The sequence below is a fragment of the Clinocottus analis genome, unplaced genomic scaffold (genome assembly GCF_023055335.1).
Source record: "Clinocottus analis isolate CAN_PGR_092001 unplaced genomic scaffold, fCliAna1.0.p SCAF_2, whole genome shotgun sequence".
NCBI lineage: Eukaryota > Metazoa > Chordata > Actinopteri > Perciformes > Cottidae > Clinocottus > Clinocottus analis.
In genome coordinates, this window is record NW_027175931.1 from 8,410,350 (window position 1) to 8,433,122 (window position 22,773).

The 22,773-nt window shown below is 40.9% G+C and overlaps 1 protein-coding gene across 2 annotated transcripts in view; it reads right to left on the reverse strand.

The window, feature by feature from the left end:
* Positions 1 to 22,773, reverse strand: part of LOC137790522 (cGMP-dependent 3',5'-cyclic phosphodiesterase) — a 127,674-nt gene that overhangs the window by 90,090 nt on the left and 14,811 nt on the right. Inside the window, exons 1-3 of one of the 2 annotated variants that reach the window (XM_068584843.1) lie at positions 3,901 to 3,940; positions 3,746 to 3,791; positions 3,359 to 3,449 (exon numbers count right to left, since the gene is read on the reverse strand). In XM_068584843.1, the coding sequence (XP_068440944.1) occupies positions 3,359 to 3,449; positions 3,746 to 3,791; positions 3,901 to 3,919 (156 nt within the window). In that variant the 5' untranslated portion in view covers positions 3,920 to 3,940. Of the gene's footprint in view, positions 1 to 3,358; positions 3,450 to 3,745; positions 3,792 to 3,900; positions 3,941 to 22,773 lie in introns of those variants that run through there. The other variant, XM_068584844.1, reaches the window with a different exon arrangement.

Consider the following 22,773-nt stretch of genomic DNA (forward strand, 5'->3'; position numbering starts at 1 on the left):
TACTACCTACATAGGTCATTGGTCCTGCGCTGCCACTGGAGAAAATTGGTTTAAATCTTAAGCATCTACGATGGGCTTCACAGCTGCGTGCGCTTGACTCAATGGGCTGAATATCAAGCTCTTGTGTTTGCTACTTACTGCTGCACATCAGACTGCTGGTACTCACATTACGTATGAAAGCAGAGTAGACAAAAATAAATAAGCATTAAAGGCTGAAATGAACAAGGCAGGTCTTTAATTTCCTCATGTCTAACTTAAAGTGGGATCTTGACCACTGGTTTATGGCTGTTGTAGACGCAGTTTTTGATGAATTGATCTCTTCCTGTTATTGCTTTTCGCTGGCTTTAAATTAAGCTTTGCCAGGGACAAAAGCTCAAAATGGATAATGGAAGTCTCTGTCTGATACATTGATATTTTAGCTGCAAGTCCTGTTGTTTTGCCCTGGCGCGTATGCAGACCAACAAGTGGAACAGTGATCTGGTATCATAATATCGAACCTGTGTGGTCTGATGAGAATAACAATTCCATCTGTAAGGACATGAAGGCAGGCAAACACCAGGCGAACACTCATCAAAATGCGCCACTTGTATTAATTTTCCTTCAGCAGCGAGGTCAGAGCACACAACGCCCCTTTTCTGTCTTTAAAATTGAAAGCATAACATTACAGTGTGCAAACTTGAATAGGCAGAACCAGAACCACTTTCATGTCATTAAGGTCAATCTCTCTGGGGCGCTACTGGATGGAGTTGTAGGACACACTCACTCACACCCACACACATACACACAAAAACATTATAATGGTGTTTGTTGAGTTCAAATGGCCTTTTTTCCTCGTGAATATTAAGCCTGGAATTCTCTATTGCTTTTAACAGACCATCTTGACTAAATCAGACATCGTTGCAGCTAAATGACGGAGTGATGAAGATGACAGACGCCGATAAATGTCAAGAGGCAATCAGAGGCAGTTGCTTCTTAGTTTGTTATTATTGTTTTTATTTATTGAGCCTCACACAAACTAGATCACTGAAGGCTCGGTTTGGAGTACAGTATGTGTCAATATGCTCGCATTGACGCAGAACAACAGAGCTTATAAAATATACACATAAGATAGTGGAACTAGGCAGCCTCTCTCTCACAAGCACAGAAGCATCAACCCTGAGGGCCCGACAAAATTAATCCTCACATCTGTTCTGCCGGAGACTGAGAAGAGATTAACCTGCTGCGTTTACTGCCTCATTGACTGACACGCATGAACCATCACACACACACACACACACGTGCAAACAAATAGGTTAGACCTCCCTGAACAAGAAAAACGGAAGTTATTCTTCTTAACACAATGAAACCTAAAACAACGAGCAGCTCCTGCAGGTGGCGCTGCACACGCTGAATGTTCAGCAGCAGCTCAATCACAGATAATATGACAGTATGTGTTCCTATTTCTCTTTTTAGGTGTCATTGAGATCTGCAGGGAATGTCTGTCGGTCTGGACGTTGTTACGGTCGTTATTTGCCTCCGGCCTCAGATGCCCATGTTTTGAAAATAAATTCTGCACAAGTTTGACGACTTTTGAAGTTTACATTTAATGAGTCTCAAATTACCTCCACTGAAGTAAAAGAAAGAAGTAGAAGAGAATGGAGCTGCTGAAGGTTTATTAATGTGTAAGTGCATGCTGAGAAACTCTGAACTCATTTTAATATCATGATTGAATTAGTCTGTATTTTTTATAATTTTTTAGCAAATGTGTTTTATTTTCCATAAGCTATGGCATACTTTATTGTATTACTGCTTCAAAGGTGCTCTACAAATAAAAAATATTGTTATAACTTTGTACATGACTTATTACTTAGCTGACGCTTTTATTCAAAGCGACTTACATTTTTGCTCTATTCACCGTAGACACAGGGGCTACGTGTCTTGCTCAATAACACACTGACCAACAGTCACCCTTTATTACAGTATACTTATTATTATTGTTATTGGTGACGCAACAAAGCATTTACAAACGCACAAAAGAGGGAATGCGGTTGGACGAGACTTTCAGCAACATAAACTGAACCCGGATATGCGTACATGGAGGGCTGACTCAGAAGTGCTTTAGCACTACAACAACAGAAACACGCATAAATATGTAGAAACACACACACACACACACACACACACACACACACACTAGCTAGTAGTAGCTAACTAGTATTTCTCCCTAAAATATATTGTAAACATAGGTGTTTATGCCTTACTTGTGTGAATGGTTACATTTGAGCTTGGATGTGTGATATTAGTGTGTGTGCACATGTGCCTGCGTCTCTGTGAGTGTGTATCTATCAAGGTAATTGGATCTGAGCAGAACATGTCAACACTGGCAGCCAATCAAACGTTTTTTTTTTCTGGATTTTACTGGCAACAACATTAAAGCCCTCTGCATCACAAAACACAAATGCAGACGCACGCACCATCAACACACTCTTGAGCTCAAACTGTGTACAAACACACACACACACTAATACTGCTTGGTGGCATGTGTGAGGATACGAAAAAATCCCAGAAATGTTAACGTGTCAGTATCCGCGTGTCACAAATCAAACAACATAAAAGAAGGAGCGATACACTAGAACGAGATCTAGAGACAGAAAAAAAAGGGCTGAACGAAATGACGCTCGCTGCTGCAGGGTTTGCAAGAACAAGATTTGCATCAACTCACAAAAAAACTGCAGCAGTTTCCAACACACACACACACACAAACTCCAAGGTAACAACACACGAATAGAGGCTGCAGTGTAAAAAGCAAGCCATTCAAACAACAATGTCCTTTAATTTCCTCCCTTTCATGTTTATTGCTGTGTTGTGTTTTATCTTTCCATCTTTTATCTGAGCGCTCACAAACACACCAGCAAGTAATAAGTATATTGCCTACTCAATCAACAGAGAAACACAGAAAGCTGCAGCAACAGGAGCTGAAACTTACCTCCTCCTGACAAAAGTTACTCGTTCCCAAAAACAAGAACGGTGAGGGAATGACATGAGGCAGCGAAGAGGACAGAAGTGTGAGTGTGTGTGTGTGTGTGTGTGTGTGTGTTTCATTCCTTCTTACTGTGTGAGTACGAAGGAAAGAAAGAGAGAGTTTGAGGGACAACAAGAACACTATAGGATAAAAATGACTCGTCAAGAAGGATACTTGAGACTGATTACATGAAGGAAAACCCAGAGTGGAGTATACTGAAGGGAGTGTATCACAGTGACTTTAGCTGTTACAGGTTGGACACAAAGAAATGGAAAGGAGAAGGAAGAGAGATGAGGGCAGAGGGCATGAAACACATAGCATCCTGTTTTTCAGAGAGAGGAGAAGAGTAAATCCTACCTGGAGTTGTTCGGACAACGTGGTGGACTGTCTTCGAGTCAGGCTTGGAGCTGAACTCTCCTCGGGGCGCAGAAACACTTGCTGACCGCGTCTGCGGGCATCAAAATAACAGTCAGGACCATCTGTACGAGTGTATTTGTGTGTTTGAGTTGTCCGCTGTGCACACATGGAGTCAGCTGTTTTAGTCTGAGTGATAAGCTGCCGGGCAAAGAGTAGTTTAACACACAACAACTTATCTCCCAGAAATGAGGAGTGCAGGAATTTAAAAAGGCGTGTGTGAGGGAATGTAGGGGAAAAGGTGAGCGTGTTTATGCGTGTGTGTGTGTGTGTGTGTGTGTGTGTGTGTGTGTGTGTGTGTGTGTGTGTGTGAATGTGTGAAGTCCTTACAGGTCCTTTCCTTTCTTCCTCTCGAGCGCAGTCATGTCATCTCCACCTGTCGTACGCAGAGAGAGCGCTGGAGTCACACACACATTCACACACACAACGACGCTCCGATGCACACACTTGCGCCGGCAGGCTGAGACACACACTGGGATGCTTACACTGCGCGCTGCAACGCATAGAGTGAACACAGTCCCTCCTCCTCTCTCCTCCCTCTCTCTCTCTCTCTCTCTCTCTCTCTCTCTCTCTCTCTCTCTCTCTCTCTCTCTCGCTCTCTCTCTCTCTCTCTCTCTCGCTCGCTCTCTCTCTCTCTCTCGCTCTCTCTCTCTCTCTCTGCTCCTCCTCTGGGTCTTACTGCCTCCCTCAACCCTCCCGTTGATTTCCTTTCCCTCTTTCAGTATATTTAAAGGGTTGATTACTCTGATCACGTGGGAAGCAGTAAACTAAACTCAATCGCAAATATTTGATATTTAGAATAATTTAACATTATAATGTCATATGCATAAAGGCTCCTCGCTGTTGTAATTCCCAGATTTGTACTAAATAATAGAGTTTTTCAAATACTGGCTCACCCTGTTTTCACTCACATTTTGGACACAGTTCTCGCACAAAAAAAGACGCGGCTGACCATTGGTTGAAACATTTGAAATAACAAAGTTTACTTTTCTTGGCAAGCGACCTCTTGTGGTCATGTCGATTATGACATTGGGAGACCATGTTGATGATATATTGGTGCAAAACCACGAAAAAAGATGTTTCGGACTTTTGACATCAACATGAATCGATGTCGTATATCCTCACATTAACCAAGTAGTTTGGTTGCCTAAAGTTAACCAGCAATAGAGGTAACTGTTTAAGGGGAAAACAATTATATCAACGGGTCATTTTATAAGCTTTTATTTTGTCCAACCCAGTGGTTCTCAAACTGTGGGGGTCTACCCTCTAGTGGGGCGGGCAGGTATTACAGGTGGGGCGCAGGGGGAGATGCAGATTCTTAAAAAAAATATATATATGTATATATATATATATATATATATATATATATATATATATATATATATATATATATATATATATATATATATATATATATATATATATATATATATAAAGAATCCTTTATTAATCCCCTCACAGTGGGGGAATTACTCTCTGCATTTTACCCATCCTTAGTAATTAAGGAATTTTCTTTCATCTATTAATTAAAAAAGCTCGGATAGAGGAGTCTCAAAAAGTTGGACCATTTTGTTCCAATGTTGTTGGGGCGGTGGGATCCATTCTACCATTTCTGGAGCTTTCTGTCATATCTCATAATCATTGATGGAGCATATTTGTCACCGAACTCCTAAAATTTCCATAATATAGCAGCAATGGTTTGGCGAACAATTTAGTGCAGGTGAGTCCCAGTAAGCGTGCCCCACTGCTAGCTAAATGTCACCGCTGTCCACACAGTTAGCACTGTCCGCGCCGTTAGCACTGTCCACGCAGTCGTAAAGACGTTCAAGTGAGATTGTTTTGTTGTTACGTTTATGTTGTCCTCTTGCAACAGAAATAACAAATGCTATTTTAATAATTTGATTTCACACAGACTTTGATTTTGTGCCTTTTCTTAATTCAAAATAAAATACAAAAAACTTTGGGAAAATACGTAATCAGCCTGCAGATTCATCATATCAGCTCTAATCTTCTGCAAGAAGCACCTCGTGTTGCTGACAGAGCCGAGGCGACACTGGTAGTGACGGACATTAAGCACGAAGCTGTTGATTCAGACTGTAATGGACTTGATTATTCCGACACACACAATGTCATGTCATATCACATGAAGAATGTATTCCTTAAGCGGCGGTTTTAAGTCAACGGTGCTTGTAATTCTTATGATTTCAGATTTTGACTGCTATTAACTTTGAAGGTTTTTTAAATGCATTGTGGCTTCAAATACAAATGATGTTGAGCATGGTGTTTTCAAGGCGGTGCTGTTAAGAAGGCAAATTTTGAATCACTCAAACAGGTATTGACTGAATACATCTGAAGCTCTCGCAGGCAAACAGTCACAGTGTTGGATTTAAAAAACAGCTGACAAAAGCAGCTTCTCTAAATCAAATTAAGTGAGCCGTTTCGGTTCAAATGTTGGAAATTGTCCTGACTGGGAGAAGATACTATCAATTGTTCGTGAAAACAATCAAAACTAAGTACTCTTGCGATGTTTATTGGAGGCTGAAAGTACCTGAAAAAAATGATAATTCTTAAAAAACTTAAACCACTCAAAATCAGATCTTATTGTCTTTTTGAATGTTGTAAACTTGGACTTGGCTTGTTCTAATGCTCAATTGAATCTGTAACCTACATGAAATATTGAAACCAACACTTTTCATTTCTGTTAATTAAATTAGTGTTGAATCAAGAGGAAGAGGTGAAGAGAGGTACAGTTCAAATAAGGCAGTCAGAGGTTAATCCTAGGTGTGATGGAGTCATGTTGGAGTGAGTGAGCTATTATTATTAAATGCAGTCATATCCCAGTAAACCCTGAGGCTGCCTGTTTTGTAAACATGCTCAAAGGTTATTCCGGTCCAGCAGAACCTCAGACTGTATTGACCAGCGTTGGGTAATAGCAGCAGGATACACAGAAAGATAATCAGCACTGCACACAGTTTCATATTATCAATTCTGTAGAGCTTGTTTAAACACAAACACACACATACCAGCGCCCAAAACCCGACCCGCCGCACACACACACACACACACACACACACACACACACACACACACACACACACACACACACACACACACACACACACGAGAGCAGGCCCTCACTTATCCTCAGAAAAAAACACAAAATAGCCAGAAAATAGGTTAGTTCAAAGCAAATTGTCCTCAAAGACTCTCTCTTCATCTACTGTGGACTCTGTGATCTAGATTACCTTTCAAACACACACACACGCACACACAGACACATGCACACACACACACACACACACACACACACACACACACACACACACACACACACACACACACACACACACACACACACACACACACACACTACATCACTTCAGAACATCACCGCTGCGTAATTCAGCTGACTAGAGTATTGATCCAGAGTTTGTGATTAAAACAGGGACAGTTTTTTCTGTTCAAATGCAATCAACACACAAACCCACCATGTGATCCCTTACTCAACGTTCAGCTGCTCACACACACACACACACACACACACACACACACACACACACAGTGAGACAGCACGGATAACTACAGTGCAGAAAAACATCATTAGCAAGCCGTGGACCTGGAATCTGATTAGGATACGGCTCGTAACCTTGGTCTGCTCTGTGTGTGTGTGTGTGTGTGTGTGTGTGTGTGTGTGTGTGTGTGTGTGTGTGTGTGTGTTTTGAAACACAGGGTATGTCGACTTGTATATGTTGTAGGCTGTGATGTAGTTTCCTGTGTGTGTGATGCTCATGAAATATTTTGATTAAAAGTGCAAATGTACGTAAATCTCTTTTTGTGTCTGTGTGAGTGAGTGATTTATGAGTGAGTATGTGTGTGTGTGTGTGTGTGTGTGTGTGTGTGTGTGTGTGTGTGTGTGTGTGTGTGTGTGTGTGTGTGTGTGTGTGTGTCCTGACCCCTGTAAAGCAGTATAGTGATTGAAGGGTCTAAATGGTGAAGGTGCACTCAGGGGAATAGGGCTAATCTACATAATAGTGGAACTATGTTAACGGAATCCTGATACACACACACACACACACACACACACACACACACACACACACACACACACACACACACACACACACTGACACATCTAGGGGTCATTTGAACAAAATACTACAAAGGAAATATATTATCAGTATGTTCATTTGAATTATACCAGCTCCTCGCTTAACTGTATTGTTAAAACATATAATTAAAGGGAAGTTTTGAATGCAGGTTTAAGTACATATTTGTTATTTCTACTCATTTGATCAGAATAACTGATACATCCATGGTACTCATCACTTGCATTGAGTTGTATTATCTGTCAGTCCACCCTTTCTGCTATCACTGATGTTCACATTTCCAACAGAACATACAGTGCATTCATATTCATTTAATATTAAATATACAAGAGTAAATGAGCTGTTATCTAATCCATCTGTCTGTAACTATGTACTGTGAGTCTGGGTGGGCGTGGGGCAGAGAAAAAAAATGAGGTTACCGGTGTGATTCCCGCTGGGACCGTCAATGCTAAAAATCTAGACACTTACAGAGCTGTAAAGTGCCTTGAATAAAAGTGTTCACCACATGGTGTATGACTAACAGCTTAGAGAAAAGTGTGTCCGAGGGTGTGTGTATCTTAAGCTTATTGTTACTCATAATTAATTTCCTTAAACAACACAAGCAGTAAAACAACAGCAGGAAAGCGACAATGACACACCCTACTTTGGAAAGTCACGCAGGCATACGCAATCACACAGTGAACAGTGGGCTGCACTGTTTGTATTGATAACCTATTTCAACAGGGCGATGCATTTGTTAACCTGACTACTCCTTAAGGCACAGCCCTTTAAAACAATGAATCTAAATGCAACAAGCATTAATACCCCTGTCAACAATATGTGGAAAAATGCAGCCAGCGAACCGGGCAAGACAGAAGCGCCATTACCAACCAAAACATGACATATGTCACCTTGTAGTCAAGCTGTTTTTTTTATTTTTAAAGAATATAAAATAAAGAAGGACACCACCGATGCTCCTGTGTTTTAAAAGCAGTGGATCAAAGGAACTGAAAAAGCATAAGTGTTTTATAAACAAAGGTCTTAAGATGACTCATAACTTTTTAAGCACTACAGAAATGTGCTTTATTCACATTCAAATTTCCAAGGTAGGTGCGTGGGTTCCTAATGTAAAAAGCTACAGCCCTGCTACACTCTGCACTGCTACAGTATCCGTGCATAGTGTCACGACATGTAAATCATCCACACACAAAGAAATAAAAAAACCTTTCTGACTTCTATTCATCAGAAATCACAAAGCTGCTTCACATCACCATTTTGAAAGGCTGGTGGGTTGTTGCTATGTGAGTTAGAACGTTAGCAACCTGAACAGTTTATAAGCCAGTTTCCATACCAACATGCCCCGTCTCCGAACCATCGTCCATCTCAGCAGCATTAAGAGTAGAAGCAGATGAGAGGATGAGAAAATGGAAAAGAGGAGACTGCTCGAAAGAAATATCTATATAGTCCACTGCTGTTTATAAACCCCACCTGCTGAGCTGTAACTTATTGATGGTTCAATATGGACGGTCCATTGATGAAATTGGAGGCTTTTAGGCAGTTTTTCTGTCTGTAATCCATCTTACTTGTTTTTCTCCAAAGTCAATTTAAAGGAGTTTTTAAAAATCTGACTCAGCTGAGAGAAAATCAGGATTGCTTTGTCCATAAGTACTTTTAAACATTTAAAGGGAAGGCTCAGTGCACAAAATGGGTGTGGGGTCATTTGCTGAGCAGAAAGCTCGGGGCGAGTTTATCTGTTTTGGGCACAAGACCTGGCAAATGAGGACGAGCAATCGTTTCTACGATTCCAGCAGAAAAACGGTGGCTGTTGGCTTTGTTCTATGATCGCGCTTTCATGACTCGAGTGGCCGCTGTGGAACAACTGGTTTGACCCTGGTCTCCCAAACAATAAGGACATCATAACTCATCCTTTGATCCATGTGAAGGTCACTGTCACTCACAGTGAATGCAGACAGGCTCTGAGTGGATTTACAGCAACAACACCTCGACACTGTTACAAACGGAGAGATGACAGATGATCACTGTCTAATGAGATACCTAGGACTCGTCAATTGATAACCTCCGACATTGCTAATGTCTAAATTTCACAGCTAAAGCCAGATTACAGGTCCATCCCACCGTATTCAGTCTTCATGATACGTCTGCTTCTCACGTTAACATAAAGAATGTAAATCTCTTTTTTACTGAATTCAATGATAACATGTTGGTCTGGGAAACAGTTTTGGGGTGTCCTTTCTGCATTTCAAGTGTGCAACAACCTGACAGTCAAAACAATTGATGTTGTAAATTTGAACAGCTGTAAAATGTCTATCCTGGAGGCTCTGCAAGTTCCTCAATAAGGTTACAAATGCTTATCGGCATCTATGCTGCCTGTCAGGTTGGTTATGCAGTGCAATCTGCATGTTTCTATATTGCTGTGGTTCTAACAGGGTGCCCTCGATCAAATGTTTATATGTTGTAATTAATTACTTTAGAAATACTTACTCGTTCGTTATAGATTAGTAAGAAGCCAGTATCAGAGCAACAGTTGTGATGGATCCTCTTGGTTCGTATCACCACCCTGCATCTTTACAGTTCGCACTTCAATTCATCAGGAACACCACCGCTGATGGACCTTGATTGATGTAAGTTAGGCCCAATGCCAACAACATCACTGAATGAGTTTCTCACTACCAAACACTCATGTCTCCAAAAAAAAGTTAGTAAGTCATTAATAAAGGCTTGTGAAAGCAATTCATCAAGTCTGCAGTCATCACTGATAGTAGGTTGGTGATGATAGGATTTGTCTCTGAAAATATTTTTTCCAGAAGTTAAGTAGTCAAACACTCCACTGGAGGAGTCAGCTGACGAACTAAAGACGAAGCAATTGTCTGGAGGAGGATGAACACCAGTCAAAAGGATTTTTCAGTCTGGCATAGCAAAATGTGTCCATGCTAATGGCTAGTCAGTCTGAAGTATTAGTAAATGATTGACTAACTCTAACGATGCCATAAAGTTACAACTTTACAAGTCTTCACAAAGAATGTCTCACTGAAACGTGGCAGAGGGTAGGGATGCCGAAGAAGGTACTTGGAACTGATCTCCAGATGGAGAAGCTGCTCCCACTTGCACTTTTTGAGAAAGTTGATTAGTAGTGTGCAAGACGGAGTGTGTGTCTTTCAGTAGGTACGTCCCCAAAAAAAGAAAAAACATCACAACATGTGTCTGTGTGTAAAGGAGAGCTCCTTGCCTGTCATAGTTGTCTTTTTCCTTCTTGATGTGCTTCTCAACAATGTTTAGGCACACAGTGATCATCAGTGCAGCCTCTGGTAATGTCAGCACCAGCTAAGAAGCCTAAAGGTGTCTCAGCTGACACCCAGTTGATGTTACATGAACACATGCATGCTACAAAACACACACACACACACACACACACACACACACAGGTCAAATGAAAAGTAAGTGAGTGCTGCTGATAAATATCAAGAGAAAGGTAGAAAAAGAGAACACGGTTAAAAGATGTAGGAAGAGGAAACAAAGAGAGAAAGCAGGAGAAAGACACTGCAGCAACAACAACAACAGCTGTGGAAAGAACCGAAAGAATAATAGATGGAGAGAAGTCATGCAGGGGCAGTGAAAAGAAGAACCGAAGAAACACTGCAGCAAACAAACAAAACATATTCTTCCACCCTTTCACTCTCTCTGTTTATTTTTTGATTCTAGTTTCTTTGCGCAAAAATACTCAACAACTAATGTGTGTGTGTGTGTAATTTGTGTTTGGGAATGCAAACTGAATATGTGTGATATTTGTGTACTGGTATTTGCACGTGTTTGCAGATATGCTATCTGCTACCAGATAGATCAACAAAGTGTCTGGACACATTGTTACCTCTGTGCTCTCTTTATCTCTTTATTTCTATAATGTAATTGGTACCTCAGTTCAACCAATCAGAAACTGCGAGCCGTGTTGAGAAGGCTGAATAAATGCTACAAGTGGTAATCATAGTGTGTGTGTGTGTGTGTGTGTGTGTGTGTGTGTGTGTGTGTGTGTGTGTGTGTGTGTGTGTGTGTGTGTGTGTGTTTGCGTGAGCGTGAAATAACCACACTGACTCCGATTTGTTGCTATGGTACCCTATCTTCCTGAGCCGCAAAAATCACAGAACAATTTATACCCACAATCTCTTCTCTATAATGAAGCAATGAAAGCACTGACCCTGGTATGCTCATGCTCATGCTCACACACACACACACACACGTTTTTAGAAACTACTTCTGAAGGAGCGAACTCGACCCTTTGTTAGAGATGGTGTATCAGAACTAACTTCAGCAAGTTATTAAGGAGAATGGCCGTGTTTTCAGAAGGGAAATGTTTCTCAGTTATCGACACATTTGTACGGTGTATGTGGAATTAAGTCCCAAACAAAAATCCTGCGATAACAACAAAGTCTGTTTTAGGCTTTTGGTTCGAGAGCAGAAGTCTGTTTTATAGTGAAGAGAGAATTATGTAGGTACGCACAAGTAAAACTGCAGGAATGTCAGAAGGGAATTCTCTTTACATATAAAATAATGATGCGAGCTACTTTACAGCATGGAGGCGGAGGGGGGCAGAGAAAGACACCAGGATGTTTTTAGAGTGTTTAAAAGGTTTATGGCACCTCCAGATGAAACGGAAGATCTTTGGTAAGTCGTCGTAGCGAGTATGGTATATTAATAGGTTAGGTTATGTTCTGAAGCTTTTGATCATATCATACAATCTCCCTTAGCTCACATAATTTGTCAAGTGTCCATGAAATGGAAAATGTTCAATTTGTGTTAATGTTGCTTACATAAATAGTTCATTTAAAAAGCAGTGAATCCCAAATTTTTCTTTCCAAATCACTCAATTGTTCCCAATTTACCAGAGCCCCAAGTTTGTTTTATAATATTTCTCCCAAATTGTGTTTGAAAACAAACATTATTATAGCATAATAAATACAAATGGCAATCTATTTCTGCAATTATAACAGCGATATTTGGTATTCTTAGAGAAAATAATTTAGAATAGTAGATGAATCATTAACTATTATTGGCAGGGTAATTAATAATGCAAATAGTTATTCTTTGCAGCTCTAATGTAATACTCTGAATTATGATCATTTTAATCCTCTGTTGATTCTATGAATATTTGTTCCAGCCCCAGATGGGTGGACCGCTGAAAACTCCACCGTTGTGTGAGAGCGAGTGGACACAGAGAGAGGAGAGTAATGACAGAAAACTGAAAGCAGTCAGAGGAAAGGCGGCCATTTCATTAGTTTGAGCACGACTGAAATTAAGTCCTTTGAAGCTGTGATGCAGAGCGACAAGCAACAGGTCAACACAAAAGAAACACTATCCAGGCCTGAATGCACAATGACAGTTATGGGCACGCCACAACACACGCATGCTGCCTCAACATGTCAGAAACATACATGACAGTTACACACACACTCACACACCACCTCAACACACAGCCACGCCTAAATAAACAGACCGCAGTCACACATGTTTGACCTCGCTTATCTCCGGCCTCTTTCTCACCTCACATTCTCACTTTCCCTCTTCCTTCCTTCTTTCCTTCCTTTCGTCCTCTACTCATTTGTCTTTTTCTCTCTTCTAATATTCTCTATTTCTTTTTTTTGTCTGTTCTCGCTGCAGGTGTGTTATATCAAACATATCAGTGCTGCTGTCAGAGCGCCCCCAAGTGTACAAACACGTAGACTACACTCTGCTGAGTGTGGCTTGACTGCAAATAAGATAAGTTGCATCTAAAGTCAAACACTCTGGAGGCGTCGGATCTGCATTTAAATTCAATATATAACTTAATACAAAATCCTTTTTACTTGTTTACTTGTTGTTCCTTTTCATCCATGTCTTATATCTTAAGAAAATAAATGCCTACATGGCGTTTGCGCTGCATTTGCTGAAGAGAATACAAAGCAGTGAATCTATAACCTTGAGTGTTTGTTTTTTTTGATAAAGAACACCTGAACACACCATACGTAAAGTAAAGTAAGACCGTACCGCTCCCTTTGCTTTATGAAGACTAACAGCCACAATGGAAACAAATCTTTAAATATTCTTGACAATTTCCCCCAAGGGTGCAATAATCATACAGCCGAAATGAAGAGCGACGTCTGCGCTGAATGCCCCCGCGTTAATTACAACATCGGTCCACCTCCTAAAAACAAACTTCAAAGTTGTATAAGTGCTCACACACACACACACACACACACACACACACACACACACACTTCTCTGTACGGACTACCAATGACCTTATTGTTTCCATTTCGAAGGGGAAGAACCGGGCCTTAAAGAGGGTGAGAATTAAAAATGATGTACCCAAAAAACAACAAGACAATGAAAGGAAAAAGAAAAACAAGACAAGAAAGCAGGAAGTCTAATCCCTTGAGAGGCGACAGCGCCAAGTAGACCAGATTTACATTGCGTTATGTTGGCACTCACACTGTAAATGCCTGTGCTGACTTCCTTTCTAGCTTTCTAATCTCATCTTCTCTTTGTTCACGTTACAGTCTCTTCATCGTAGTGGCATTTTCTCTCGGGTGAATCTGATTGACTATGACATAAGTAGCGTAAGATCTCGGGCGTGCATGTGAACAAGCGCGTGCATTTATGGTTCTATATGTGCTTATGTGCATGTGCGCGTGCGCGTGTGTGTCTTCGGAGCTATAGTCTCTCAGCAGGAACTCACTCCAGCAGGGAATCCTCAGTGACATGATATCAGCGTTTGAGTTAGCGGTGGATAATCTTCTATTTGAATGACATGTAATTTCACACATCTAATCACAATAAAGATGTATATTTTCTTATGAAATCAAGGAAACAAATCTAATACAGCCACTAATATTAAAGGAATAAACAATCACTGGATAAACAGTAAGGAAAAATATATTTCATCCACAACGTTGCATGCAAAAGCCCATCACATTGCCACCGCCAGTTTAAGTGTTTTACCAGATTATAGTTCAGATGGTACTCAGTAGTGTGTACCAGATTACATTTTGAGAGTGACATCCTCAATCCTGCACATCACAGAGATTAAGGATAAGGGAAGTGATTCTGTGTCATGATTAAAACACTTTATCTCATGATTACTGCAGCCAGGCCCTGCTCATGGCACTCAACGTTAAAGTACTGACAATGTGTGATAGTGAGAGAGGATGCATGTGTAAGTGGAGCCCAGTGTGTGTGTGTGTGTGTGTGTGTGTGTGTGTGTGTGTGTGTGTGTGTGTGCCCAGCACTCTATCTGTCCAATCTCCTCACCACCGCTGAGGAAATCAGAAATCATTTTCTCTCCAATTTGCCTCACCTGTCATCTCGTCCCTCTTTCTCCTCTTTCACCTCTTTCTCCTCTGCACCTGTCTCTCTCTCTCCCTCTCCCTCTCTCTCTCTAAAGATGCCACTAAAGCCAATTCTATTTTCTGTTAGTAACACGCTTTCCACGTAAATGCTTTTTGGGATCGCTAGAAAATGATTTGTTTCCGCCCTTTGTGGCCCTTCGATAATTCCCGTGATCTCAGTGCCAACACCTGTTCCCAGAGAAACACTTGCTCAATTACACACGCACATGCAAACACCTTCATCTGTATCAGTCGGTGATCAAGGCGATGACAAAAGCCGTGCTAGAAACCTGCTGTTTCCATGGTGACGTGGTCATAACAACCTTTGCCTCTCCTCCCGGTAAAAAACAGACCTAATTCTCTTCTGAAACCTCTCTTTATCCTCTCATCATTTCCCTTTCTCTCATTTGTCTTCCAACTTTCTCTTCTCTTCCATCTTCTCATTTTTGTTTTCCGTCTTTTTCACGTCATTCAGAAAAATAATTGTTTCCCTGCATTCTTGTCTACGACACACACCTTCAAGCCTTAACAATAGTAGTAGAGATGGAGACATGTGTGACACCAAGACAGACCAAAAGAGAGCTCGGAGGACAGAAATTGAAGACAATGCCGAGAAGCAATCTGGTAATCCTTTGAAGGATGTGTTTTCCCATTAATACATTTGAAGCCAACCCCTGCAATAAAATGCATTATGATACAACAACATGCAATACACTGATGACGTAATACTTTGTCTATTTTCACTATAACGCTGCTTATATGTTACACTAAGAGGTTACGATTCAATATATTGCGATATATGTCGCAATACTTTTATCATGGCATTATGGAATTATTCAAATCCAATTTTAGGAAAACTGCCACAGTGTAAAGAGGAGGCTCCGATGAACTCACCATATTAAGAAAGCCTTGGAACTGAACCAACAATCTTTGTATTTAAACAATTGATTAAAAATGTAAACACTTTTAAAAAATAATTACGCAACATTGCAGTGTATATTTCTCACACCCCTAGATGTAACTGCTCACAAGTATGTCAGAGAAGGATCTCTGTAATAAACAATCTGAAGTTAAAATAGTCTTGCCTGCAAAAGCAATTTGTAAATCCATCACACGCTTAAGTTTTGCTGCCAACATTGAACTGGACCACAAGTGCTACTTTAGGCCACTGAATACCACCACAGTGACTGTGAGTAGACTCTTCTGCTCTATCTTTCATGAGGAAATGTACAAGGCCAACATGTTCCAGATGAGCGCACACTGCTGGACATACAGTTAAGCTAGGACTGAGCCAGTTGCTTCCAGTCTGCTGCTTAGAGGTGAGTCTGTCTTTTCTTGGATGTTCTATTTGCGCTCCCACAGGAGGACTGACGAATAGAGACAGACGAGACTACAGAGAGAAAAAACTCTGGAGGAAACATGAGAGAGATGCACGGCGTAAAAGGAGGCACACAGTAAATCTTCAGATGATAAAAGAATGAAGGTTACACATGTCCTCCCAGGTTTACGATGCACTGAGGTCTGCGTATTTAGATCAGTTATAAAACATGTTTCTGATATAAGTCAGTTTAACCATTTATTGAACAGTAAACAGGATGATACTCCAAAGCATGTCAAATCCAATGGATTTTGCTGTGCTCTTTTGAATTGCATACAGAAGATTTGACTGTCAAATTTGAACTTGTTTCCTGCAACTTTGCAGAAAACAAGACAGGAAGCCCTGCTGCAGGTTCAAAACCATCACAGTTTTGGCTTAAGCTGCTCATAAAAAAATTGTTTTACAATTATGAATGAGTCCCTGTGTGCTGTCAAGTTTTGACTTGCAGTTTGACGTCCATATTTATTTAGCTATCAATCACAAAAGTTCTCCTTTTATCTCCTTTCACTCAAATCTTTCTGCTTTGCACCAATTGTTTCCTCAAAAGGATTCTTAAATTTGCCGTTAGTGAAATACGTTTACAATTTTTCCAATCCCAAGAGTGACAAAGTCAAGAGATTACTTTCATGAAAACTTAATTTAATTGACCCAAGTCTGACCATGACCATAATCTGGCGATAATGACAGTATTTGAACTAACAATGGCACTCAACACTTATGGGAAATCTCTGAAGAGATGTAAATACAGTGGTGGTGTTGCATGTGAGTCTAAACACTTTATCTGCGTTAATACGTTAACATGTGAAAGTTAAGTGTGTTGAAGCATTGTTTCCCCATCATGAGGTATGTTGACCACCGACAAGCTGTGTCTACTTCCTTATTCTTTAATAATTTCCCTCAGTGTTACCAACAGTAAAATGCTGGTAACTTATAGATTCAATATGAAAACGTGAAGAACAGCGCCCACGCTTGACACCTCAATACGCAGAGGAAGTGTTCAATTAACTTGCTCGGATGAGAGAGAGAGAGGAAAATACAGAAAGAGGGTGTTGGGAAGAAATGATTGAACTGTCACTCCGCTCTAAACTCAGTTGTGGATGCAAATGAGTTGAAATTAGTTTGGAAACGAGTGTCTGTGTGTGAGGACTCTGTATGTAAAGTATATGTAAATGTGAGTTTATCTGAAATTTAGTGTACGAGAGTGTGTGTGGAGATGGGCTGAAAAAGAAAAAAAACTCTCTCTCAGTTTATCTTTTCTCCTCCTTGCCTCTCTTTACCTTCTCTGCCTCCCCCCATTTTCTCTCACTTCCCTGCCTTTATCTACTCGCCCACCTCACTCTGATGTGTACATTCCCTGCTTCATCATTTTGCTGACACTCTTATCCAGAGCAACTTACATTAATGCAAACAGTGGAATAAAGTGAAAGCTCGTCGGCAAACATTAAGCGGCAGCTCTGACGCGCAGCTGCACACACCCTGACTTCACCACAGATTAATGAAGGCAGAAGTCCAAACACAAACCATGGTAGGATTAGCGCAACTTTGTTCCTTTAAATTCAGTGTCTAACCTTCACTGTACAGAGGCTACCTAATAAGTAGCATAATAGTTTTGATCAATAGAACAGCACATTCAAAATGACCTATTCAGGGTCTAACGTGGTTGGCTGAGAGGTGTGGCTGAACCAGCCCGACGTCACGCATGCACAAATGTGTGTACCAGACCACAACGCACAAGGACTCACACGTAAAAGATAAGACAAGTCGCTCGTCAGGACCTTTGCAGACCCACGCGGCGGCTGCACAACCCTCCTCATAAATATTTATTCCACCTTTATGGAAAGTTTAGGCAACTCAAGCGATGTGGTTACGGCTAGATAAAGGTCATGATCATTAGAGAAAGATCCACACCTTTGTACCATTGTCTCTGGTGTCAACGTCATACACTTCGCCCAAGTAACAGTCCACCCGGACCTCCCATCTGAGAGCCTTTGAGACAGTATAATAGTGTCACACTCACATCTCTGTCATTAGCACTACCACAAAAGCTTGTGTACCAGGAAATCGTAGACAGGTGATAGAGTTTAATGCATCATGGAAAGTGAACAGCTAACGAATACAGTTCCAGGAGTGTGATGCCATCAAATGTATTATTGACGATGTAAGTTGTGAATGAGGAAGTACAACAACACTACCAGAAGGGTGAAGGAGATGTCCATCACGCACACATGCCCATACTGTTCTGAGAGGAAGTCTAATCAGGGGGAAATAAGCAACACCTGGAGAGATGTTTCATCGGTGTGGACTGTGGAGGAGCTTTAACGCATATCAATACTATGGCTGTGTCCAAAATCAATCCATGTTCACGATGCCCATGTACAATGCCTGTACAATCTCACAATGCAATGTGACACCATTTATGTTTTTTACTGCTCATTACGGGAAACTTCTGTATACGTCTCTCTTTGATCACTAGACGTGTTTAGCTGTCTGCACGCTGTGACACATTAACTGTTCATTGCACACCTTCGACCTTTGTTGAATCTCAGTTTGCTCACTATGTTGAACAGTAGTCTGACAATTCTTTTTTTTTAATTATTGCAGGGAGTCTATAAACATGTATAACACTTTAAATGTCCCCCTGTGGAAACATAATGCTCCCCAGTCACTTTCAGTCATCAGCTCATCCTGCGAATAACCATAATTACACACAGCAACACAGCATGACTCAGCAACCCGCATTCAATTAAGAAAGTAACCACAATAAGTGAAATACTATTCTGGGTGGTAGAGAGTAATAGTGAATGTGCGCACCACTGGTCGGAGTGCTTGGTCTACCAGACATACAGTATAATCCACACAGGTATCACATTTACTAGTCAATATGTAACAAAGAAGGTAGATTGTGTCCCAATCAAAACAGCATGCAAGCATGTCTGTATTTGTTCATATACTGTATATTTGATGAAGGCCTTGCGAGTCGAAACATTGCGTACATTTTTTTCCATGATTATGGGACAGCTGGAGGACGAGAAATCATTCATGAAATACTGCTGTGAATATGAGGACCTGTTTTGCCTTGTAATTTAACTCTTGAGTATCCAAATAAATGTGTAAGGAAGTTTTTCCACCTTGCTTTTGACCATTATGGAAGTTTCTTAAAAGGCTGCAGACTTAAACCAAGGTCATCCTGACATTAAACATCAATAATATCAGCTTTACATTGTCCATCTTCTTCCCTTCTTAAATTTGCACTATATCATCATCTTTGCACAACTTATAGAAACAGACGTCTAGTCCAACAGATATTCACTGTTGCTCCCATGTTGCAATTATGTCTTGACACATTGAATCTGATCATTGACTAATTACATGCATGAACATACAGCATACTGTACTAATATTACCTAGCCTGTTATTATATTGTTTACTACACAGGTACACACACATTATACAGCACATGCCACGCTTACACTGATTGAATATACCAGAAAGGTGTGTGTGTGTGTGTGTGTGTGTGTGTGTGTGTGTGTGTGTGTGTGTGTGTGTGTGTGTGTGTGTGTGTGTCCGCTTGTCTGAATAAACAGTGTGGTGGTGTTCGGAGCGATAAGGCTTCCGGTCGTCTGTTGGTTTAGTTCCTGTGTGACGCTGGAGATAAGAGAGCAACGCCCCTGTGCATACATTTACACACATATGACATATCCCACTCACAGGGATAAACACACAAAAAACACAAGTACACAAAGTTCAGTTTAAATGAAAACCTGCACGATACATCTCTCTGTCTCTCACACACACTGGATTAAACAAAGGGTACCACTATATCCTCTGATGTTCACAAACTACCATTTACACATGAATGAGTGTGTGGGCTGTGTCCTGAGTGGAAGTGACCTCAGAGTTAACGCAGCTCAGGATAAATATCCAGAACATAGGAAAAAGAAAGTAATGGAAATACTACATGTATATTGAACCCTCCCGTTATACTCAAATGTACTAAAAAAAATTCTTCTTGACCTCAGCAATTTTTCACCCTCAGAAAATGAGAGAACATCTGTACTTCATGTCTACTTCTTGACTGCCTAAATACCCCTTTGATAAAAAATACATTTGCCTCTTTGTTATCAAGGACTTTGCTTGGAGGCCACTTTGAACTGAAAAAGAACACAAATAGAGGGAACACAGCATGAAGAGAAAAGGTTTACAAGTGCAAACTTTAATGTGTTTTTCCTCCACTATGTTGTCTGATGTCTGAACTGTATGTTCTCACAGGATCTATACTTCCACCTCTCCCGCAGTGTGAGGAATATCAGCTGCTTATATATATATAGGAGATGGAGAGAAAAAGACAGTAAAGGCAGGGTAAGAAGAAAGAGGCCACAAGCAAGTTTAATAAGGAACTGCTGATTCAGAATGATAAAACAAGGCACATAACACCGACTCAATGATTAAATACACACACTCACACACACACACACACACACACACACACACACAGTCAGCGTAGTAAAGTAAATGGAGCATTGACGCAGGCTCCCAAAGACACAGGGAACAGAGTGTGAGATGAGATCTACTGGAAGTGCATCCATGAACACACACACACACACACTCACACACCGAATGTTCCACATGCACACACATACATGCACACTCACACACACACACACACACACACACACACACACAAACACAGAATTTTTTACACGCACACACAGACACAAACATGGACAAATAAACATGCAAGTACACACCATTATCTGCACACATAAATGATGATTATATGCACAGATATGGTGACATTTAATCCCCCACATTGTTAACATGATTTTTTCCATGGCAAAGTAATTAGGCAGCTCACCAACCTGTAGTCTCTCTCTCTCTCTCTCTCTCTCTCTCTCTCTCTTTCTCGCTAAAGCATCAAAAGCTAATAAAAAAGGTACAAACAGTTAAACCTTGTTCTGTATGTGTATTTGTTGTGAGTATGTGAGTGAGTGAGTGAGTGAGTGAGTGAGTGAGTGAGTGAGTGAGTGAATGAGTGATTAAAGTATCTCTGACTCATTCACACACATAAACCTGATCTTGAACACACAGGCAATTTAATGAGTCCGGTTTAGCTTTATCTCTTTAACACTGTACTATTCATTAACAATGACAAAAGACAAAACCGTCCCTGGGGCACCACGCGCGCATGTGTGTGCGTGTGTGTGTGTGTGTGTGTGTGTGTGTGTGTGTATGTGTGTGTTTCCGTATGTGTAATAAAATCTCTAGTTAAGCAGCCAATTAGACCCTTCATCCTTAGACAGAGTGCAGCAGCTTACTCCTCTTATCTTCACACTAGATTCACATGGCAGCGTAATGAATGTATTTTGGTATACGAGAGAGAGAGAGAAACTATCTGTGCAGTAGCTGCAGCATCTGACAATATTTCTGTAATATATTAAGGCATTTAAAGAAAAAGTTACTATAATGACAAGACTATAATATAATGAAGGTCAATGAGGGTTCTATGCAGCTCACAAAGCCCAAAATAACTTTTTATAGAGACTCTCTCTCTCTCTCTCTCTCTCTCTCTCTCTCTCTCTCTCTCTCTCTCTCTCTCTCTCTCTCTCTCTCTCTCTCTCTCTCTCTCTCTCTCTCTCTCTCGCCGACTCGCAAACACAATGACATTTCAGAGGTTAATAGTGTGCCCATGTGCCTTACGCTCCCAGTAATTTGTCAACATTAGCGTTCTAAAAAAGGACACTTCACTGATATGCAAGAGACTGGCATTTTACACAGTCAGGGCCATTCATTATTAATAGATGTCATGGACGGAGGGAAGGAGAGAGAGAGAGAGAGAGAGAGAGAGAGAGAGAGGGCATCATAAATCAGTGATGACATTAGGAACTCCACAAAATCCTTACATGAGTCATGAATTAAAACAGCGATCAGAAGGTGCTATAGAAGGACAGCAGTAAATTCATCACATGTTGTTATGTCCCTTACCCTATCTTATTATTTCCTTTTTTTATTTTGTGTCACTAACCTCTCCTCTCGTTTCAGGTCACTTCACTTCCTGCCTTTGTGTGTGTTCCCGCCACTGTGTTAGTCTGCCCCGCCCCTAATTGATCCCTCCTGTGTCTAATCAGCTCTAATCAGCCTCCCCGGTGTATTTAAACCCTGTGTTCCACTGTCTCTCTGCCAGCTCGTCTCAGTACCTCTGTGTACAGTGGGCCAGCAGGTTTCCCCTTGTGATCTTTGTTACCTGGTTTGTGTTTTGCTTTTCGCTGACTGCCTGTTACCTCGCCCCTGTTTGAGATCCGTTTTCCCTGATCTGACTGCTTGGAACGACTGTTTTTGGAGCTGTCGCGCTTTCCTCAGCGACGGCTTCGGCTACATATTCAGACTGCGCTGAATTTTGAGTCAGTTGTGTCTTGTTTTAGTCATGGAGGTTTATAGTTTGTTTTTACTGTCTGTATTTATTTATTTTCCCATCGTATGGCTGAAGCCACAGACAACTAACACCTGGTTGTTCAAACCCTA